We start from the raw sequence: 20,014 nt of genomic DNA on the forward strand, positions 1-20,014 counted from the left end.
ATTGCTGTGGCTAAAACTTCCAAAACTATGTTGAATAAGAGTGGTGAGAGTGGGCACCCTTGTCTTGTTCCTGATCTTAGTGGAAATGGTTTCAGTTTTTCACCATTGAGAATGATGTTGGCTGTGGGTTTAATGTGTCATTTAGAGCTTGTGTTTCCTTATTTATTTTCATCTGGGTTGATCTGTCTGTTGGTGTAAGTGGGGTGTTCAAGTCCCCTACTATTATTGTGTTACTGTTGATTTCCCCTTTTATGGTTGTTAGCATTTCCCGTATGTATTGAGGTGCTCCTATGTTGGATGCATAAACATTTACAATTGTTATATCTTCTTCTTGGATTGATCCCTTGATCATTTTGTAGTGTCCTTCCTTGTCTCTTGTAATAGTCTTTATTTTAAAGTCAGTTTTTCTGATATGAATCTTGCTACTCCAACTTTCTTTTGATTTCCATTTGCATGGAATATCTTTTTCCATCCCCTCACTTTCAATCTGTATGTGTGCCTAGATCTGAAGTGGGTCTCTTGTAGACTGCATATATGCAGGTCTTGTTTTTGTATCCATTCAGCCAGTCTGTGTCTTTTGGTTGGAGCATTTAATCCATTTACATTTAAGGTAATATTTGATATGTATGTTTCTATTACCATTTTCTTAATTGTTTTGAGTTTGTTTTTATACGTCTTTTTCTTGCCTTTTGTTTCCTTCCTAGAGGAGTTCCTTTAGCATTTGTTGTAAAGCTGGTTTGGTGGTGCTGAATTCTCTTAACTTTTACTTGTCTGTGAAGCTTTTGATTTCTCTGTCAAATCTGAAACTTGCTGCTTTTAATATGTTTTCTTTGTATTTAATTTTTGACAGTTTGATTAATGTGTATCTTGGCGTGTTTCTCCTTGCATTTATCCTGTATGGGACTCTCTGCACTTCCTGAACTTGATTTACTATTTCCTTTCCCATGTTAGGTAAGTTTTCAACTAAAATCTCTTCAAATATTTTCTCAGACCCTTTCTTTATTTCTTCTTCTGGGATGCCTATAATTCGAAATTTGGTGCACTTAATGTTGTCCCAGAGGTCTCTGAGACTGTCCTCCATTCTTTTCATTCCTTTTTCTTTATTCTGCTCTGCAGCAGTTATTTCCACCATTCTATCTTCCAGCTTATTTATTTGTTCTCCTGCCTCAGTTATGCTATTGATTCCTTCTAGAGTATTTTTAATTTTAGCTATTGTGTTGTTCATTACTGTTGGTTTGCTCTTTAGTTCTTCTAGGTCCTTGTTAAACATTTCTTGTATTTTCTCTATTCTATTTCCAAGATCATCTTTACTATCATTACTCTGAGTTCTTTTTCAGGTAGTTTGCCTATTTCTTCTTCATTTATTTGATCTGTGGGTTTTTATCTTGCTCCTTTGCCTCAAGATATTTCTCTGTCTTCTCATTTTGTCTGATTTACAGTATTTGAGGTCTCCTTTCCCTAGGCTGCAGGTTCATAGTTCCTCTTCCTGCTGTTCTCTGCCCTCAGTGGAGAGGTTGGTCCAGTGGCTTGTGTAGGCTTCCTGATGGAAGGGACTGGTACCTGTGTTCTGGTAGGTGGAGCTGAGTCTTTTCCCTCTGCTGAGCAGGGCTATGTCAGGTGGTGTGTTTTGGGGTATCTGTGAGCTTAGTATGACTTTAGGTAGTCTGTGTGCTGATGGGTGGGTTTGTGTTCCTGTCTTGTTTGTTTTTTTGTGTGAAGCGTACAGCGCTGGGAACTGCTGGCATTTGGGTGGAACAGGGTCTTGGATTCAGATAGAGGCCTCCATGAGAGCTCTTGGCAATTAATCTTCCCTGGGGCCAGGAATTCTCTAGTGGTCCTGGACTCTAGCTTCCTGGACTCAGTGCTCCCACCCCAAAGCCTCAGACCCGACTTCCCGTCGAGGAACCAAGACCCTGCAAGTCACTCGTTCCCACAATAAAGGGGATTAAAAAAAAAAAGACTAACAAAACCCCAGACAAATGGTAAAAATTAAAGTCAAACAAAAACAGAAGCAAGGAAACACACACACATACAAAAGAAATAAAAATAGAACCAAATAAAACAAAAAACAAAGAACAACCAGACAGAGGAACTCAAAGGCAAAATCAAACAATTAGGATCAAAACTAACAAAAACACAAAACCAAAGCAGTGTGCCAACTGAAGAATAAAGTAAGGTAACAGAACTAATAAAAAGGATTTAAAAAATAATAATAAAATAAAATAAAAGGGGAAAAAACACAGGACAACAGAAAAGCAAAGTAGAAATGGAAATTTTTTAAAATAAATAATATATTAAGTAAAAAGAAGAAGAAAAAAATTAGGGAAAAGAACATATAACAGCAGAAAAGCAAAGTAAAAATAGAAATATATATTAAAAATTATAACACAAAAGACTAAAAAAAAAAAAAACTAAAACAGTAACAACCACAAACAAAAAAGGAAAGAAAAAGAAACAAACAAAAAAGCCAAAACCAACAACAGAATGAATGAAAACATGATAAAATTCATAGTAATAATTATGTTTCCCCGGGGTCTCCAGTGTAAGTGTCCTTGCACATGTCGTGAGACACAGCCCAACTCTGCCTCCCCAAGAGGCCCTCCTCTGCCTCTGGGCTGGTCTCTGAACTTGCTGTGGGCCCTGTGGGAACCACTCAGACTCTGATTGGGCCCAATTACTGCCTGTGCTGGCCCCCAAAGTCCACAGCTGCCAGAGCTAGAATTTTTTCGTTTGTGGGAACACTCATTGTCTACTCAGATATTCCATAGACACAGGGTCTACCTAGCTGATCACGGGGATTTAATCTGCAGCTTGAACAGCTGATGGAAAGATTTTTGATCTTCTTCCTTAGTCGCCCTGTTCCTGAGGTTCAGCTTTGGTTTTATCCCCACCTCTCCCTGTGGTCTACCCACAGGAGTCTGTCCTGAGGCTGCCTTGGAGCTCTTGGGTCTGCCTCTGTGAGGACCGGGTGCAGAGGTGGTATGGCTGCTTGGATCACAGGGCCCCTGGTGGCACCAAATGCACAGGGAAGCTGGCAGCCATGGGCACAAGAGATATGGCCCAAGTGAGGGCCTTTTCTGGTGCTCAGCATAAGGCATGTGAGGGCCAGCCCTGAGAGGGCTTCTTTTATTGGTGCCAGTGTGTGGGGAGAGAGAGGTTACAGTAGCAGCTCCTCCCCATGTGTGGGACTCAGCAATAGCACCCTGTTTCCATGGAAGTCCAGTCTTCCTCCATAGGCATTCCCTGCTGCGGATTTCCTCCCTCCCATCCCCTCAGTCTGTCTCCCCACAGCCAGCAGCAGTTCTCACTCCGGGTCTGTTCTCCAATCCACACAGTCCAGCTCCCAACCCCCTTGCACACCTGTGAACACATGTCCCAGTCTGGGGCACATAGGGCTGTGGTACAGACCACCTGTATATTTCTCACTCTGTCCCGTCAGCCATAGATTGGCCGCTTCACCCTCTTCTGACAGCCTCAAATGATTTTCCCTTCTGTCCCAATCGATTTCCCTGTCGGAGGGGGGGTTTCCCTGAATTCGGGAATCTCTCCTCTGCTTCAGCTCCCCTGCCCTGAGGTGCAGGTCCTGTCCTGCTTCCTGTCCTCTTCTTTCTCCCTCCTTTTTTTCATCCTACCCAGTTATTCAGGGATCTTTATAGTCCTTTTTTGTGTTGAAGGTCTTCTGCTAGTGTTCAGCTGGTATTCTGTGAGAGTTGTTGCATCTGTAGATGTATTCCTGATGCATCGTGGGGAGAGATGAACTCCACGTCCTTCTACTCCTCTGCTATCTTAACTCCCCCTGCAAGGAATCTTTTTATCCTACAACACAATGGTGGCTTCAAGATGGAGGAGACAACTAATTCTGGACCTGCAAAGCTGGCTTTAAGAGTAAACTCTGCCATGGAGGCAGTGACCTTAAGGGACCTTAGTCTTTTGATGTGCAAAATGGGACTAGTATTTCCCTGGCTTGCCTCCCAGTTCTTCATAGATCAAAATAGAGAAGCATTCTACAAAAAGACAAAGTGGCATAATTCTTACAGGCAGAGGGTTTAGAGCAAAACAGGGTTATGTTTAAAGCCTCATTTTGATACTTAGTGGCTGCATGATCTTGGACATATTATTTAACCTAAGTAATCAAGGCAACTGTGAAGATTAAATGATGATATGATCCACTTGGAATGCAATAAGTTCTAGCTAATAGGTTTTCTTTATTAACATTGGGTTATAAATGGCCTTATTTCAATGTAAGAGAATAAAGAGGAAGGAAATATCAAAAAGACCTGAATGAAGATATGAATGCATGGTGTATGTAAGTTCAAAATGAGTTTTTGGTGTTTAAATATGATCCGTACTCTCTAAATCCTCCCAAACTACCATTAGTTCATCAGCAATAAATTACAGTGAAAGCATTTTCATTAAATTTCCTTTTCTCCAAAGAGAAGAATCTCAATTTGCAGACTTTATATTAGATCTCATCTTTTGACACTGTGTTTGGTACATAAAGTTCCTTGGTAACAATTTAGTAAATAGATAAGTGATATATGTTTGCTTTTGTCTAGCAAATATATATTATGTGCCTAGCTGATGAAGTTATGAACATAAGAGATATATGTATGCAAAATAGTATGAGCATGCTGTGGGAAACGTTGTTTACTTTATATTTTTCCTGAATCAGCAGATGAGTTTGGCACAGTGCAGTACTTTTTGATAACTTTGGTTGTTTTAGACAAATTTCCTCTTTCAGAATATAAAGAAAATCTTTATTGTGCTAAGATATTTCAGAGATCGCTCAGCAGAACAGCAATTGAAGATGTTAAAAGAATAGTAAACCTAAAAATAGAGGTGTTTTCCTCTACAGACCGTCAAATCACTGATAAATTCTGCAGCATAACATAGTAAAATTTGCTACTTCTACATTATTGTTTTTTGCTTTGCTTTGTCTTTCCTAGAATGACTACAAAAAACTGTCAATGCAGTGCAAAGATTTTGTTGTTGGACTCCTCGATCTGTGCAGAAATACTGAAGAAGTAGAGGCCATTCTGAACGGGGATGTTGAAATACACCACAGTGGTGGAGATCACGGTCGTCCAAATCTCAGCCGTTTAAAACTTGCCATTAAATATGACGTAAAAAAAGTAAGGTCAGGCCTGAAACCCCTTTTACATTATTTCAGTTTTTATTGGTGCTAAATCAGGATGAAGAGTTGGCATAATTAGCTTGAGCTGGGTTTTTCTAATTAATTGCACTAGGTAGGTTCTCTAACAATTCTAAGTGCCTGGTTGTGAGGCATTTAACCTACACTAATGCCAGTCTTTAAAACCTAGACTTGTTTATGTAGTGATTGATTGACACTTTATTTTACTTAACTAATGATATAAAAATGACTTTGTGTGTTCAAATTACAAGGCATTTGTTATAGGATAGGAACATCATTATTTAAGACCCAACTCGGTTTTCGCATTTGTTAATATATTCCAATTCCAGACCAATGCCTTCTATTCCTTCTTTAGAGCATTTGAATCTCCTTCATCTTTATTTGTGGAGTATTTTTATCTCTGTCTTCATGCGGTGCCCCCTATCCTTGACTGCTTTCTTAGGTTATGTAAGATATCTTTAAAAAAAAACAGTTTTTAAAAGTAGGTTTTCTAATAAAAGTAACACAGACTTATGGTAAGCTTTCAAACAATATAGACATGCCCTCTTTCTGTCTTCTCAATTCTTAACGGAGAGTAGTTAATCAATATTATATTTCTCTCCATAAATTTATACCTTGGACATCTTCACATATCAGTAAATAAACATCCACTTAATCTTTTCAAAGGCTGCATATCGTTATGTTTATTTATACCGTTATGTTCTTTTAGTCAGTTTACTATTTAAGGGTGTTTATTATTTTCTTTATTTTTTTGTTATTTCAAAACACTTGCTAAATTTCCCTTCAGAAAAGGTGCACCAGTTTGCACACGTCAACAGTGTGTGAGAGGGATTATTTCTTCCACTCATAATGGGTATTATTATTATTTTTTCTTTTTTTAAAATAGATCTTTATTGGAGTATAATTACTTCACAATACTATGTTAGTTTCTGTTGCACAACAAAGTGAATCAGCCATATGCATACACATGTCCCCATATCCCCTCCCTCTTGAGCCTCCTTCCCATCCTCCCTATTCCACCCCTCTAGGTCATCGCAAAGCACCGAGCTGATCTCCCTGTGCTACATAATGGGTATTATTAAACCTTACCATTCTGAGAAGACAAACATTGTATCTTGATTTAATTATCTTCCAGGTTAACCATCCTTAAGAAACATTTTTAGTTCCTTTATATAACCTGTCCTTTGTCTAATTTTTAATATTCTTTACCAATTGTTATTTTGAGTTGTTGCTTTTTGTATATTAAATAATGCAGCTCTCTGTCATATGTAGGGTTCATTTGTAAGCAATAAATATGTAAGAATAAAAAATTCTGAAAAATAAAGAGTGAAATTTAATTATAAAGTTTTCTTAATTGAAAGAGTTTATGGTGCAGGAATAAAAAGAAATATCAGTGGAATAGAATAGGCAGTCTAGAAAAAGATCCATATGCAAATGGGAGCCTAGTATAAAATAAGTTTAGCATTTTAGGTCAGTGCAGAAAAGGTCGTATACTTTAAAAAAAAAGTATTTAGACATCTGATCTAGCAGGATCTTTATATCACTCCTTCTAGATGGAAAAAAAACATATAATCATAAAATTCCTTTTGTAAAATATTGATGAATCTTTTTCCAATATTAAATTTCCAAAATTTGTTTGTGCTTTGAAAGAAAACCTGTTAGTCATAAAGCAAAAGTTGGAATCTTTGAATTTATGTAATACATATTAGAACCCCCTGCCATCTTGCTTGATACCTGCCCACTAGATATTTTACATTTGTTCTTTAATTTTAACAATATTTTTCATGGGCAAGAACAGAACATAATATTAGAATGCAAGAAAAGAGTTTATGCTGAATCTTTAATCAAGCTGTTAAATGTTTTGTCACTCCCCTGCTAGTTTGTAGCTCATCCGAACTGTCAACAGCAGCTTCTGTCCATATGGTATGAGAACCTTTCCGGTTTGCGGCAGCAGACCATGGCAGTCAAGTTTCTTGTGGTCCTCGCCGTTGCCATCGGACTGCCTTTCCTGGCTCTCATTTACTGGTTTGCTCCATGCAGCAAGGTATGTCTGTGAAGCCTGCACCTCTGTTAGCTCCTAGAAGTGTATTTGGTTTATATATCAGAGCCAGTTAAGCAAAGAAAATTCTATTTTCCAAATAAAAATTTCAGGGAAGTCAGAGTTGGGTTTAAATAATCGTATTGTTTTTAATATTATAAAAATAACATATTTGCTATAAGAAATAAAGAAAGCAATGGAAAGAGAAAATTCACTTGTAATATTACCACTATTAATATGCAAAAGAAAACCTCAGTATATTTCCTATTTATCTTCTCTCTAGTTACGCCTATGCATATATTTTTAAATTTTTGATGAGGTATGCATTGAGCAGATATCTCAAATAACACCCTAAAAGAACATGTTTCCTTTTGTTATTTCTCCTCTGGCAAAATTTGAGATGAAAGTTTTTGTTTTGTATTTATTTTAGCGAATATGACCAGAAAAATCTTAATATAAATAAAGGACAATTGTGTAAATATTACTATAATGCTCGTTTCAATGAAGGCTATTTGTTTTAAGGACAGAGTACATTGTAACCTGACAACAAAGATAGCCTGTTTTGGGGCTTCCCTGGTGGCGCAGTGGTTGAGAGTCCGCCTGCCGATGCAGGGGACACGGGTTCGTTCCCCGGTCTGGAAAGATCCCACATGCCGCAGAGCGGCTGGGCCCGTGAGCCATGGCCGCCGAGCCTGCGCGTCCGGAGCCTGTGCCCCACAACGGGAAAGGCCGCAACAGCGAGAGGTCCGCGTTCCAACAAGAACAAAAAAAAAGATAGCCTGTTTTTTTGTGTTTTTTTGTTTTTGGCAAACTCTGCCCAGAATTTGATGAAATTAATTTGTTCAGATGGACCTAGACTTTCATTAGTGCGACAGAAGTTTGGAAAGTGTTGACCTGTCATTCTGTTAACAAGCATAGAGATTTGTCTGCCCTGCATTGCCAACAATCTTATTCTTCATGTTTTTGAAGCCACATTTCTGGAACTAAGTTTCAACTCTTAGAGTCAGACTGAAATAATTCTAAAGCTATGTGGCTAAAAGGTCTGCTGGACCATCTATTTATGTGCCATGTAGATATGCCAGTTGAATCACTTGCTGTTGTTAAATCTGGGCATGACTCATTTTCAAATATTTGTAACATGTGGGTGCAAAGACATATATCACCAACATATTTTTTCTTCTTATTATTACTTAGTCATATATCTGGTGCTTTAACCTTATAGGAATGTTAGTAAGTGGCTTATGGTAGGAAGCTGGTGCAAAGCCTTACATAGTGGGAACTTCATAATTACTTCCATTGATGATGGTAGGAACTGCTGGAAACTTGGCATTTTCTCCTGAGGGTAAAATCTGTCATTATAAATGTTTTTCCCTTAAATATATAAGGCCAAAAGTTGGCCTTATATATTTATAAATAAAATATAAAGGAGGAAAATAAAATGAAAATAGTGATATTTACTAGAATTAGAAATTTATAGCATGGAGTTTTTTCTAGAAAGTTAAGATTTTTCTTTTCTTCCCTTTTTCATAGGAATGACAGATTTCACTTTGAAAAAAGAATTAATTCTCCTTACTAGAAAATAGGCTACATCTATGTATGTAGCCTCTGTTCTGCTTCTACTCATATTTCCTGGGTCTTCAGAGATTTAAGCTGAATTAAAAGTGGGGGAGTGTTCTGAATTATCCTTGTTATTACTCTGTGATCAGTTAAATTATAATATCTCTTCTAAAGTGAATAATTGTGCCTCCCCATATCCAGTGAGTTCAAAAGCATAATGCCGGGCTTCCCTGGTGGCACAGTGGTTGAGAGTCCGCCTGCCGATGTACGGGATACGGGTTCGTGCCCCCGTCCGGGAAGATCCCACATGCCGCGGAGTGGCTAGGCTCGTGAGCCATGGCCACTGAGCCTGCGCGTCCGGAGCCTGTGCTCCACAACCGGAGAGGCCACAACAGTGAGAGGCCCGCATACAGCCAAAAAAAAAAAAAAAAAAAAAGCATAATGCCTTCCAGAGTGTTTGGTGTTTTGACAGACAAGTTTTGGCAGCCCTTAGAGTTGCACATTTCTTAAATTTTGATTGAATCCTAATTAACCTGATTTCCTTCACTATTTCTTCTTCCCTGGCCATGTTTCTTTCTGGCATCTGTTTTCCATCCTCGTTTATGAACCCTGAGGCAAATAATCAAATTAAAAGGACACTGTCGAGGTTTTTTTTTCATATCTAAAATCTATTTTACTGTTCTTTAATGTTTGAAGCATGATGATAAAATCTATTTTACATTTTTCCCTTTAGTGATATATATAAATATTATTTACAGTTTAGATAATTGATTTTTTTAAATTGGGGGGGAGATTGCTCAAGCTATATTGATGCTTTTATTTAAAATATTAAAAAATTCCAAAGCATCCATGAAAATTAAGCGAGATCAAATTGCAGACCTATGCACCTTGATAGAGTCCCTGTTTCTATTTAAAGTTTGGTTTTCTTTCAAGTCTGCTCTTTTCTTTAAGAAATTCTTTCTATCCTTACTTGTTCTCTTTTTCCACGATAACCCAAATGTGTTTTATACTCATTATAGTAAAAATAGGTCATGCTGTGATTTCAAATCATTTGGCTTAAGCTATCTTCAACCTTTTCTGCTACTATTGGTATTTGATAGTTATTTGATCATCAGTAAATACTTAAAAAGAGTATGATATAATATTTAAAAGCAGGTATTTCTTTCAGTGCTTACTTTCAGTCATTTTTCCAGGTACATCAATTTTTCACCTTGTTCAATTTTTCTTTACAGTTATTTTTTTTAGAAATCTGTTTACGTCACAGAATATATAGATGACAAATTTTACTAAAATGAATAACTCACTTGAGTTCATAAAGTCCATTGAGTGGTGCCAGAATCTCCTTTAGTTTAAAGAGAAACACAACTCTCAATGATTTGTAAAAAGAAATAGAAGATATGACTATCCAAACACACCATTTTAGTTTCCTGTCAACCAACTTTTTGTTTGTTTTTGGTTTATGTGTTTACTTGTTTTCTATTTTTAAAATTTTATTTATTTATTATTATTTTTTAAACATCTTTATTGGTGTATAATTGCTTTACAATGGTGTGTTAGTTTCTGCTTTATAACAAAGTGAATCAGCTATACATATATCCCCATATATCCTCCCTCTTGCTTCTCCCTCCCACCCTCCCTATCCCACCCCTCTAGGTGGTCACAAAGCACTGAGCTGATCTCCCTGTGCTATGTGGCTGCTTCCCACTAGCTATGTATTTTACGTTTGGTAGTATATATTTAGTAAGCAACAAAAGTACCTGGTTTGATTCTCTTCTCTCCCTTCTGAATAAAATAAAGGAGTCATATTGTGTAAGAACCAGGAACCCAGGGAAGAAGGAAGGTGAGGCAGGTCAGGAGTGAGGGGCAGATCAGACACCGTGCCCTGAATAACTGAATGTTGGCTTTAGATGTGTCCAGACAGCTGAACTCAAGTTCCAGACCTCTCAGGCTTGAGGCACGCTCTAATGTGGGTAGCTTTATTCTCACCCCATTTTATGTCTCCAGCTTTTTCTCTTCTCCTTCTCCTATTTTAATTTGTGCTCTCTTGAGTTTTTTGTAATTTTGTATTTTGAAGGCTGCTTCTGATTCTCTCCTGAACAAAGCAGGGAATAAATAAGTTTTCACTACTAATAGTCAATGCCCCAATCCCAGTTTTCCACAACAGTCAGATAAACTGAGAACTTTAAAAAATTGGCTTAATATTTATAATAATAGCTCTTTTCACCAGGAAGATATTGAACCTTGCAATAAATGATTAAATAAATCTTGTACACGTGATTAAATCTTATATAAAACATGATTAAATAGCCATGATTACAATAAATTGTATATAAAGCAAATGTAGAATAAAAATTGTATATGTGGCACACCATAGGAAAAGAAATTAAAGTCGCATTAATGTTCAGTTTTTAATAGTCCATATTTTTTTAGAAAACATTGCTAAGGACAATAGGCAAAAGAAAATCAAGCCTACTTTCTCTCCCATTTGTTTTAACTTTATTTGAGAGTTCTATTTAAACAAGATCTTAAAAAAACACAAAAAATACTCTTTGATTCAATCTAATGAGCATTTACGTATGGAAGTATGGTTTTTGGACATTTTTACAGCAACCTTTTACAAAGTAACCTTGGATTGGGTCTGCAATGTATCTAACTGTATAGATCCATTGGCTTAAAACTAGATAGATAGAGCGATTGATCTATTGATCTAGATAAACACACACACACACACACACACACACACATGCATGCATGCACGCACATGCACACCCTGATATTCTGCCTGGCCTAAGACTCTAAATATCAAGAGAGAAGGGACTAAACTATGTGATTCATCCTAGCTCTAAATTTTATGATTTTGAAGACCATATAGACAGATAAAGTGTGTAGGAACAGAGAACACTGATTACATTCCTTCCATTATAGCATTTAGCTTTTTAAAATCTTAGAACCGTTTGTTCTCTAAGAATTTACATATGTATGTACTTCAATGAAAAAATACCAACTTGTTTTGTAAACCAAATAGAAACATTAATTCAAACAAGTATGCCTGGGTTCAGATTCCAGCTCTACCACTTATAAGCTGTGTGACCTTTAAGCTAGTTTCTGGACCTCACTTCCTCAGTTTCTTCATCCATAAAATGGGCATTTCAGCAGCATATACTGCTTTGTATTGTTGTAATTATATTATGAAATTAACAGGGTAAAGCACTTAAAACAGTACATACAAGTACTGGCCAAGTGTTGGTGGTATTATTATTAGTTTTTACATTTTTCTGTAATAATAAGCTCGTTTGAAAAGCTGTTGAAAGCTATTGGCCCTCTCCTAAGAAAAAGTCCTTGCATACATGTATTTGAGTTTTGTTTACCATTACAGGGGATACACAGAGCCCTTGAGACACATCCTGGGCACACACCATCCCTCTGTCCCAGCTAGGATTCGTGCATCTCAGATGGAAATGATTCCTGTACGATAGATACACAAGAGCTTTTATTGTCTCCATATTTCATATGAAGAATCTGACTTTCACATAATTTAGGAAATTCACTCATTGCTACTCAGATAATGAGGGAATAAAACTGGAACCTGAACCTAAAATGTGTTGGTTATGTGACCAGAGATGTATGTAATTGTCAATCTGCATTTCTTGCCACACTGATGCAATTCTAGCCAAAAAATCCCACACAACATTTTTTTAAACCTTTTCCCGAAGCCTATGAACAGCAAATATAAAGTGCTTTCCGATAGGCTTCTGAAAATATAAAAAACGGTTTGAAGACCCTACAGCCACCCTTACAAACTGGTCCCGTTGAGTCCCCGTTTCCACCCTCTGCCCTTGAGACCCACCCCCTACTTGGTTTCCATCGCCTGGGCCAGCTCCAGTGAATTCACCCATTCTTCCTCAAAACTCCCTTCCCAACGCGAGACCAAATGTTTTAACCTTTTGCTCCTATCCCATATTTAAAGATTTAGAGACGTAAAAGGAAAAAAAAAAAACACTTGGACTTTTTTCAATCCAGTGTCATTCCAGGACATCTTTCCAGTACGTGATGGGAACTGCCCTGCTGTCCTGTCCTGGGCTGGGAGTTCTCTTCTTGGTACTCCTGACTCTTACTCCATTTACAGCATCACTTGAAGCCTGATTTGCACCCATGTCAGTGAAATACACATGAGGACAACAAGCAGACAAATATCAACCAAGGGTGTATACATTGTAAAGCAGATTCAGATTAATATTTTCATTGCTGCTTCCTCAATACTTCACACCCACTAAATTAGTTTTCTTTTTATGAGTAATTTTGATACTATGCTCTGCCTTTTGTCATTATTATATTCATAAAATATTTTGTCAGTATTATATATAATATCTTAAGAACTTAAATGTCATTTAATAGAAATTTATTTATTTAACTATCAATCCAGAATATCAGCATATGTAGCTGAGCAACGTGACCAAAATTTTATATCAGCATAAGGAATTATTTTTCTATTATTAGTTATATAAAGGTACATAATTATCTTAGGAGAACATTGGAGTGCACAGATATTTATTCTTGTGTATATGCATGTGTGTTTTGCAAAATGTACGGAACAAAGCTAAGATTTTCTTTTGGTGTGTGTTGTGGCAGATGGGGAAGATAATGCGTGGCCCATTCATGAAGTTTGTAGCACATGCAGCCTCCTTCACCATTTTTCTGGGGCTACTAGTCATGAATGCAGCTGACAGATTTGAAGGCACCAAACTCCTTCCTAATGAAACCAGCACAGATAATGCAAAACAGCTGTTCAGGATGAAAACCTCCTGCTTCTCATGGATGGAGATGCTCATTATTTCCTGGGTAATAGGTAAAGACTGATTTTTCTGTCATCATTTATTTTTACAGCCTTAGCAGTAGGACTGAATGACACTGATTCCCTCACACATCAGTTATACAGATGTATACAGCATGATACAATGCTCCACACAGCATGATTTTTTGTTGTTGTTTTTAAAGCACAGTTATCTTGCGATCATTATCAGTACCAGTCTTCTCACATGCCACATGCTTTTTAGATTTCCAAGAAAAACCCAGGAAGAAAATGAACAGGATAGTATGAATCAAACCCTGCCAGTGATGAAAAACTGCCATTCATGTTTTAGGAGAGCTGTGACTTCAAGTTTAAAAATAATCACATGATTTTACCTTGTAATTTAATAGGAACTGAAGGTAGTAGCCACTCACGTCTATTGAACATTTGTTATGTACCAAGAATCACTTGGTACAAATCACTTTACATACATCATATCACACACTCTTTTTGTGCCTTAGTGGTCCAGTCTGTCATATAATAATGTCTACACTACAGCATTAATGTGAGGATTAAGTAATTTGCTTTAGATCTCCCAGATGGTAAGTGAAACAGAGGGAATGTGGTCTTAATTACTATGCTGTTTGTCTTTAGAATCAATCATCCATATGGCTTGTCATTAAATATAATGCAAATGAAAGATATTTTAATTGGATATTTATGAATGAATAAAGTCAGTAGCTATTACCTACCTAATAGCTGTCTAACAAAGTGCCCTCATTAGGTAATGAGGATACTGAAGTGAATGAAATGCAGTCTTTATTGTCAAGGAAGTTAAGTCTGGGGGCAGGGGACAGGTCAATAAGTAAATCAATAAAGAAAACCTATGTGACACATACTGTAACTGAGGAGCTATTAGGGTGTTATGAACACACATGGATTGGGCATCTAAATCTGAATGGGGTGGGGTGTGGATGGGGCGAAGGAGGCCTCCCTGAACAGTATGTTCAATCTGAGACTTTGAAGATAAGGACATGTTAATCCTACAGAGTGTTTATGGGGAGTAAGGACACTACGAGGCATGGATGCAAAATGTTAGATGCAAAGGTGTGAAACTAGGTCGACAGCTGGCACCTCATTTGCAAAGTCATGTGTTAGGTCCAGCTATAATGCAGGTTCACTTATGGATGTGGGTGATGGGAGATAAGGGTGGTGACATGGCCAGAGGATGATTTTCAGCTGTTGGTGATGTGATCCATCACATTTTAGAAAGGTCACAGTGGTTGTGAGGTAGAGGGTGGCTTTGGGGAGGGGTGAGTGTGGAGGCTGAGAGACAATTGAAGTGATCCCTGTGAGGAACATGGGGCCAGAAGTCAGGGCGTGGGGAAAGGAGTGGAGAGCTTCTTAAAAGACACGCTTCAAAGAACTTGGTGATGTATTGTACATGGAAAGGGAGAGCTGTGGATTCTGCCTCGGATTACTAGGTGGTGACTGCAAGTCTCTAGGAGGAAGAATATAGAGGGAAGATCATGCTTGAGACTGGGAGAATGAAAAGCTGGTAGGTAAGTTTGGGTTGTGATTGACTTTGAAGTGCCCATGGGATTTCCAGTTGAAGATGTCCACTAAAATGCAACCCCTGGGAGAAGCCAGGCTGTGGATAAAGTTTCAGGAATCTTCATAAGGCCCTGACTATGCATGAAGTCACCTAGGGTGTAATGTGGAGAGTGTCAAGAAAAGAAGGCTCAAGGAATCTTTATACAAAACCATTGGTAGCCCATAAGCTTGGTTCTCTTCCAGTGATCTGGAGAAGCATCTGCAGTCAGTTTTATATCACTTCTAGGGCAGGGGATGTCTTCTTGGCTTCCTCATACTGGGACTGATAGGATGATCCATTGAAATACTACGAAGCACTATACAAATTACCATATGATCATTTTAAATGCATATGAGGTAATTCAACAGCATTGAGAGTTATTCAAAACTTCTGAATCACTTCATTTCCTGGAAATGTTCCAAGGAGAAATATAGTGTCTTAACATGTGAATTGCATCACTAAAGTAAACCTTAGATAAAGAAGAGTTTGATTTTCCACTTTTTCTTTTCAGCTTTAATTGATATTTACCTTATAACGTAATGCTTATAAGAACTAAATTACATTTCACTTTGAATATTTGATTTAAAATAAGAATGATCATTTGGACATTGCCTTTACCTCAAGCTAAGAGCCTATATGTTATAGGTTTTTTTTTAATGTTAGTATGTTTAAAGTACATATTACAGCACTTGGCACATAGGAAATGTTTAATAAATTTCAGATAACTATGATTACTATTAAACTCTTCATTAAGAGTTCATGTGTTTTATATGGAAAACATATTAAGTAAGATATGACACCAGTTCAAGATTAAACTTTGAAAACATTAAATTTTATGTGAGGATAAAATACAATGAATGTTCATTTTATTCTTTATCAAAAATAATTGACTCTCCTCATACTAATATTTTAATATAAACATTGGAAGTTTTTCCTTTTCCACTTGGAAACCTAAACCAAGAATGTTAACTTTTAATTTTAAGAATAAAAGCATTTTCCTTGGAACAACTGGCTGGATAACCTTTGTGGTTGAGATTCAGAGTTGATCTCACAGTATTCATTTAAAGGGAAAACAAGGAACAACTCAGAATGGACAGCTGATACTTTGTAGCATATATTAGACTCCTGGTTCAGTTTCTGACACTGGTATTTATTTTTCTTTTTGAAGTTATTCTTGAAAGACAGTTGCTGTACTTTCTGGAAATATTAATAAGAAGTGGACTACTTAGGTCAAGATGCTAGTTGGTTTGAGGGAAAAGACTGACATTATTGGTCACAGAAAGCAAATTTATATAATTTTTAGTAGACAAAAAGTTGAAAGGCTGGATGATGGAATTGACATTCCAGGAGATCTTGACAAGGCTGAAGGGCAAGCTGAAACCAATGAGAAGAGTAGCAGGAACACAGGGAGGGGGAGACACACTTGATGACACTTCACCTAAGGAGCACTTTTTAACTTAATGTCCAGTGTGAGCTGCTGAGGAAGCAAATGTAATGCTGGGTTGACCCTTCAACAGAAGGAGAGGACTGCAGGCAGGGCCGTAATTACATCCCTGCTCCACGCTCTGGCCACATCCTGTCTGCAGGCAATTGACAAACTAGGGAGCATCCCAGATTGAAAGCAACCAGAAAAGGGAGTGGCTTTTCCAGGGAACAGCACTTGTGGGAACTGGGCAAGCTTACTCTGGAGTGTGGAGGTAGGGCAGAACCCCGGGATTGTGGAGCCTGAGGTTCAGTTATTTGGAGGGCCCCATTTAGAGAAAAAGAAGACAAAACAGAGCCCTAGGAGAAACCTGGGCAGATAAGGCATCTTGAAGGTTAAATTTTATTAGCTTTGTGGGAAAACTGCCTCTGCTGTAGAAGCATAGATTTAATGAGTGCACAGGTGTTTGTGCTTTGTTTTATTCTGTTTTGTTTTAAGAAATTTAAAGGCAGAGAGAGCAGACTCATTCTCTTCTCTCAAGGGCAGAATTAGCACTGACAGGTCCACAGTGAAGGGATCCTTCCTAAAAAGTCAACAATGGGATGAGCCGTCTTCAGAAATAGTCATTCAGGACGAATTCAAGAAGAGGCTCAACCCCGTGGAGAAGTCCCCTTCTTGCTGGAGAAGTTGGAATAGATGGGGGATTTCAATCTATGCTTGGCAGCTCCTGGGGGTCCACAGGGGAAATAAGACGGGAACTCTTCCTTCAAACAGAAGAGTTCTCTGTATCTGTTTTATTTTTTAAGCTTTGGTGAGATATCATTTTTCTTTAACATCTTTATTGGAGTATAATTGCTTTACAATGGTATGTTAGTTTCTGCTTTATAACAAAGTGAATCAGTTATACATATACATATGTCCTCATATTTCTTCCCTTTACAATGGTGTGTTAGTTTCTGCTTTATAACAAAGTGAATCAGTTATACATATACATATGTTCCCATATCTCTTCCCTCTTGCGTCTCCCTCCCTCCCACCCTCCCTATCCCACCCCTCTAGGTGGTCACAAAGCACCGAGCTGATCTCCCTGTGCTATGCGGCTGCTTCCCACTAGCTATCTATTTTACATTTGGTAGTGTATATATGTCCATGCCACTCTCTCACTTTGTCACAGCTTACCCTTCCCTCTCCCCATATCCTCAAGTCCATTCTCTAGTAGGTCTGTGTCTTTATTTCCGTCTTACCCCTAGGCTCTTCATGACCTTTTTTTCCCCTTAGATTCCATATATATGTGTTAGTATACGGTATTTATATTTCTCTTTCTGACTTACTTCACTCTGTATGACAGACTCCAGGTCCATCCACCTCACTAGAAATAACTCAATTTCGTTTCTTTTTATGGCTGAGTAATATTCCATGGTTGTTTGTTTTTTTGTTATTGAGCTGCAAGAGTTGCTTATAAATTTTGGATATTAGTCCTTTGTCAGTTGCTTCGTTTGCAAATATTTTCTCCCATTCTGAGGGTTGTCTTTTGGTCTTGTTTATGGTATCCTTTGCTGTGCAAAAGCTTTTAAGTTTCATTAGGTCCCATTTGTTTATTTTTGTTTTTATTCCATTTCTCTAGGAGGTGGGTCAAAAAGGATCTTGCTGTGATTTATGTCATAGAGTGTTCTGCCTATGTTTTCCTCTAAGAGTTTGATAGTGTCTGGCCTTACATTTAGGTCTTTAATCCATTTTGAGCTTATTTTTGTATATCGTGTTAGGGAGTGTTCTAATCTCATACTGTTATAAGTACCTGTCCAGTTTTCACAGCACCAATTATTGAAGAGGCTGTCCTTTCTCCACCAGTGGTAGTTTGATAGGGATTGCATTTAATCTGTAGATTGCTTTGGGTATCTCTCCATCTATTTGTATCATCTTTTCTTTTTTTTCTTTGTGGTACAGGGCCTCTCACTGCTGTGGTCTCTCCCGTTGCAGAGCACAGGCTCCAGACACGCAGGCTCACAGGCCTAGCCTCTCTGCGGCATGTGGGATCTTCCCAGACCAGGTCACGAACCCGTGTCCCCTGCAAAGGCAGGCGGACTCTCAACCTCTGAGCCACCAGGGAAGCCCTATTTGTAACATCTTTAATTTCTTTCATCAGTGTCTTATAATTTTCTGCATACAGGTCTTTTGTCTCAAAGTTCCCTCTATGCCTACTTTTTGCAGGGTTTTTATCATAAATGGGTGTTGAATTTTGTCAAAAGCTTTCTCTGCATCTATTGAGATGATCATATGGTTTTTCTCCTTCAGTTTGTTGATATGGTGTATCACGTTGATTGATTTGCGTATATTGAAGAATCCTTGCATTCCTGGGATAAACCCCACTTGATCATGGTGTATGATCCTTTTAATGTGCTGTTGGATTCTGTTTGCTAGTATTTTGTTGAGGATTTTTGCATCTATGTTCATCAGTGATATTGGCCTGTAGTTTTCTTTCTTTGTGACATCTTTGTCTGGTTTTGGTATCAAGGTGATGGTGGCCTCGTAGAATGAGTTTGGGAGTGTTCCTCCCTCTGCTGTCTTTTGGAAGAGTTTGAGAAGGATAGGTGTTAGCTCTTCTCTAAATGTTTCATAGAATTCGCCTATGAAGCCATCTGGTCCTGGGCTTTAGCTTGTTGGAAGATTTTTAATCACAGTTTCAATTTCAGTGCTTGTGATTGGTCTGTTCATATTTTCTATTTCTTCCTGATTCAGTCTTGGCAGGTTGTGCATTTCTAAGAATTTGTCTATTTCTTCCAGGGTGTCCACTTTATTGGCATAGAGTTGCTTGTAGTAATAGCTTATGATCTTTTGTATTTCTGCAGTGTCAGTTGTTACTTCTCCTTTTTCATTTATAATTCTATTGATTTGAGTCTTCTCCCTTTTTTTCTTGATGAGTCTAGCTAATGGTTTATCAATTTTCTTTATCTTCTCAAAGAACCAGCTTTTACTGTTATTGATCTTTGCTATTGTTTCTTTCATTTATTTCTGACCTGATATTTATTATTTCTTTCCTTCTGCTAACTTTGGGGGTTTTATGTTCTTCTTTCTCTAATTGCTTTAGGTGCAAGGTTAGGTTGTTTATTTGAGATGTTTCCTGTTTCTTAAGGTAGGATTGTATTGCTATAAACTTCCCTCTTAGAACTGCTTTTGCTGCATCCCATAGGGTTTGGGTTGTCGTGTCTCTGTTGTCATTTGTTTCTAGGTATTTTTTTATTTCCTTTTTGATTTCTTCAGTGATCACTTCGTTATTAAGTAGTGTATTGTTTAGCCTCCATGTGTTTGTATTTTTTACAGATCTTTTCCTGCAATTGATATGTAATCTCATAGCGTTGTGGCCGGTAAAGATACTTGATACGATTTCAATTTTCTTAAATTTACCAAGGCTCGATTTGTGACCCAAGATATGATCTATCCTGGAGAATGTTCCATGAGCACTT

At 37.7% G+C, this 20,014-nt stretch overlaps 1 protein-coding gene across 4 annotated transcripts in view; it reads left to right on the forward strand.

Moving 5' to 3' along the window:
• Positions 1-20,014, forward strand: part of TRPC6 (transient receptor potential cation channel subfamily C member 6) — a 134,713-nt gene that overhangs the window by 86,309 nt on the left and 28,390 nt on the right. For all 4 annotated transcript variants that reach the window (XM_024115321.3, XM_024115319.3, XM_024115322.2 and 1 more), the window contains exons 3-5: positions 4,947-5,132; positions 7,032-7,196; positions 13,377-13,593. In XM_024115321.3, the coding sequence (XP_023971089.1) occupies positions 4,947-5,132; positions 7,032-7,196; positions 13,377-13,593 (568 nt within the window). The remainder of the gene's footprint in view (positions 1-4,946; positions 5,133-7,031; positions 7,197-13,376; positions 13,594-20,014) is intronic.

This window comes from Physeter macrocephalus, chromosome 16 (genome assembly GCF_002837175.3).
Source record: "Physeter macrocephalus isolate SW-GA chromosome 16, ASM283717v5, whole genome shotgun sequence".
In the NCBI taxonomy this organism is placed as follows: domain Eukaryota; kingdom Metazoa; phylum Chordata; class Mammalia; order Artiodactyla; family Physeteridae; genus Physeter; species Physeter macrocephalus.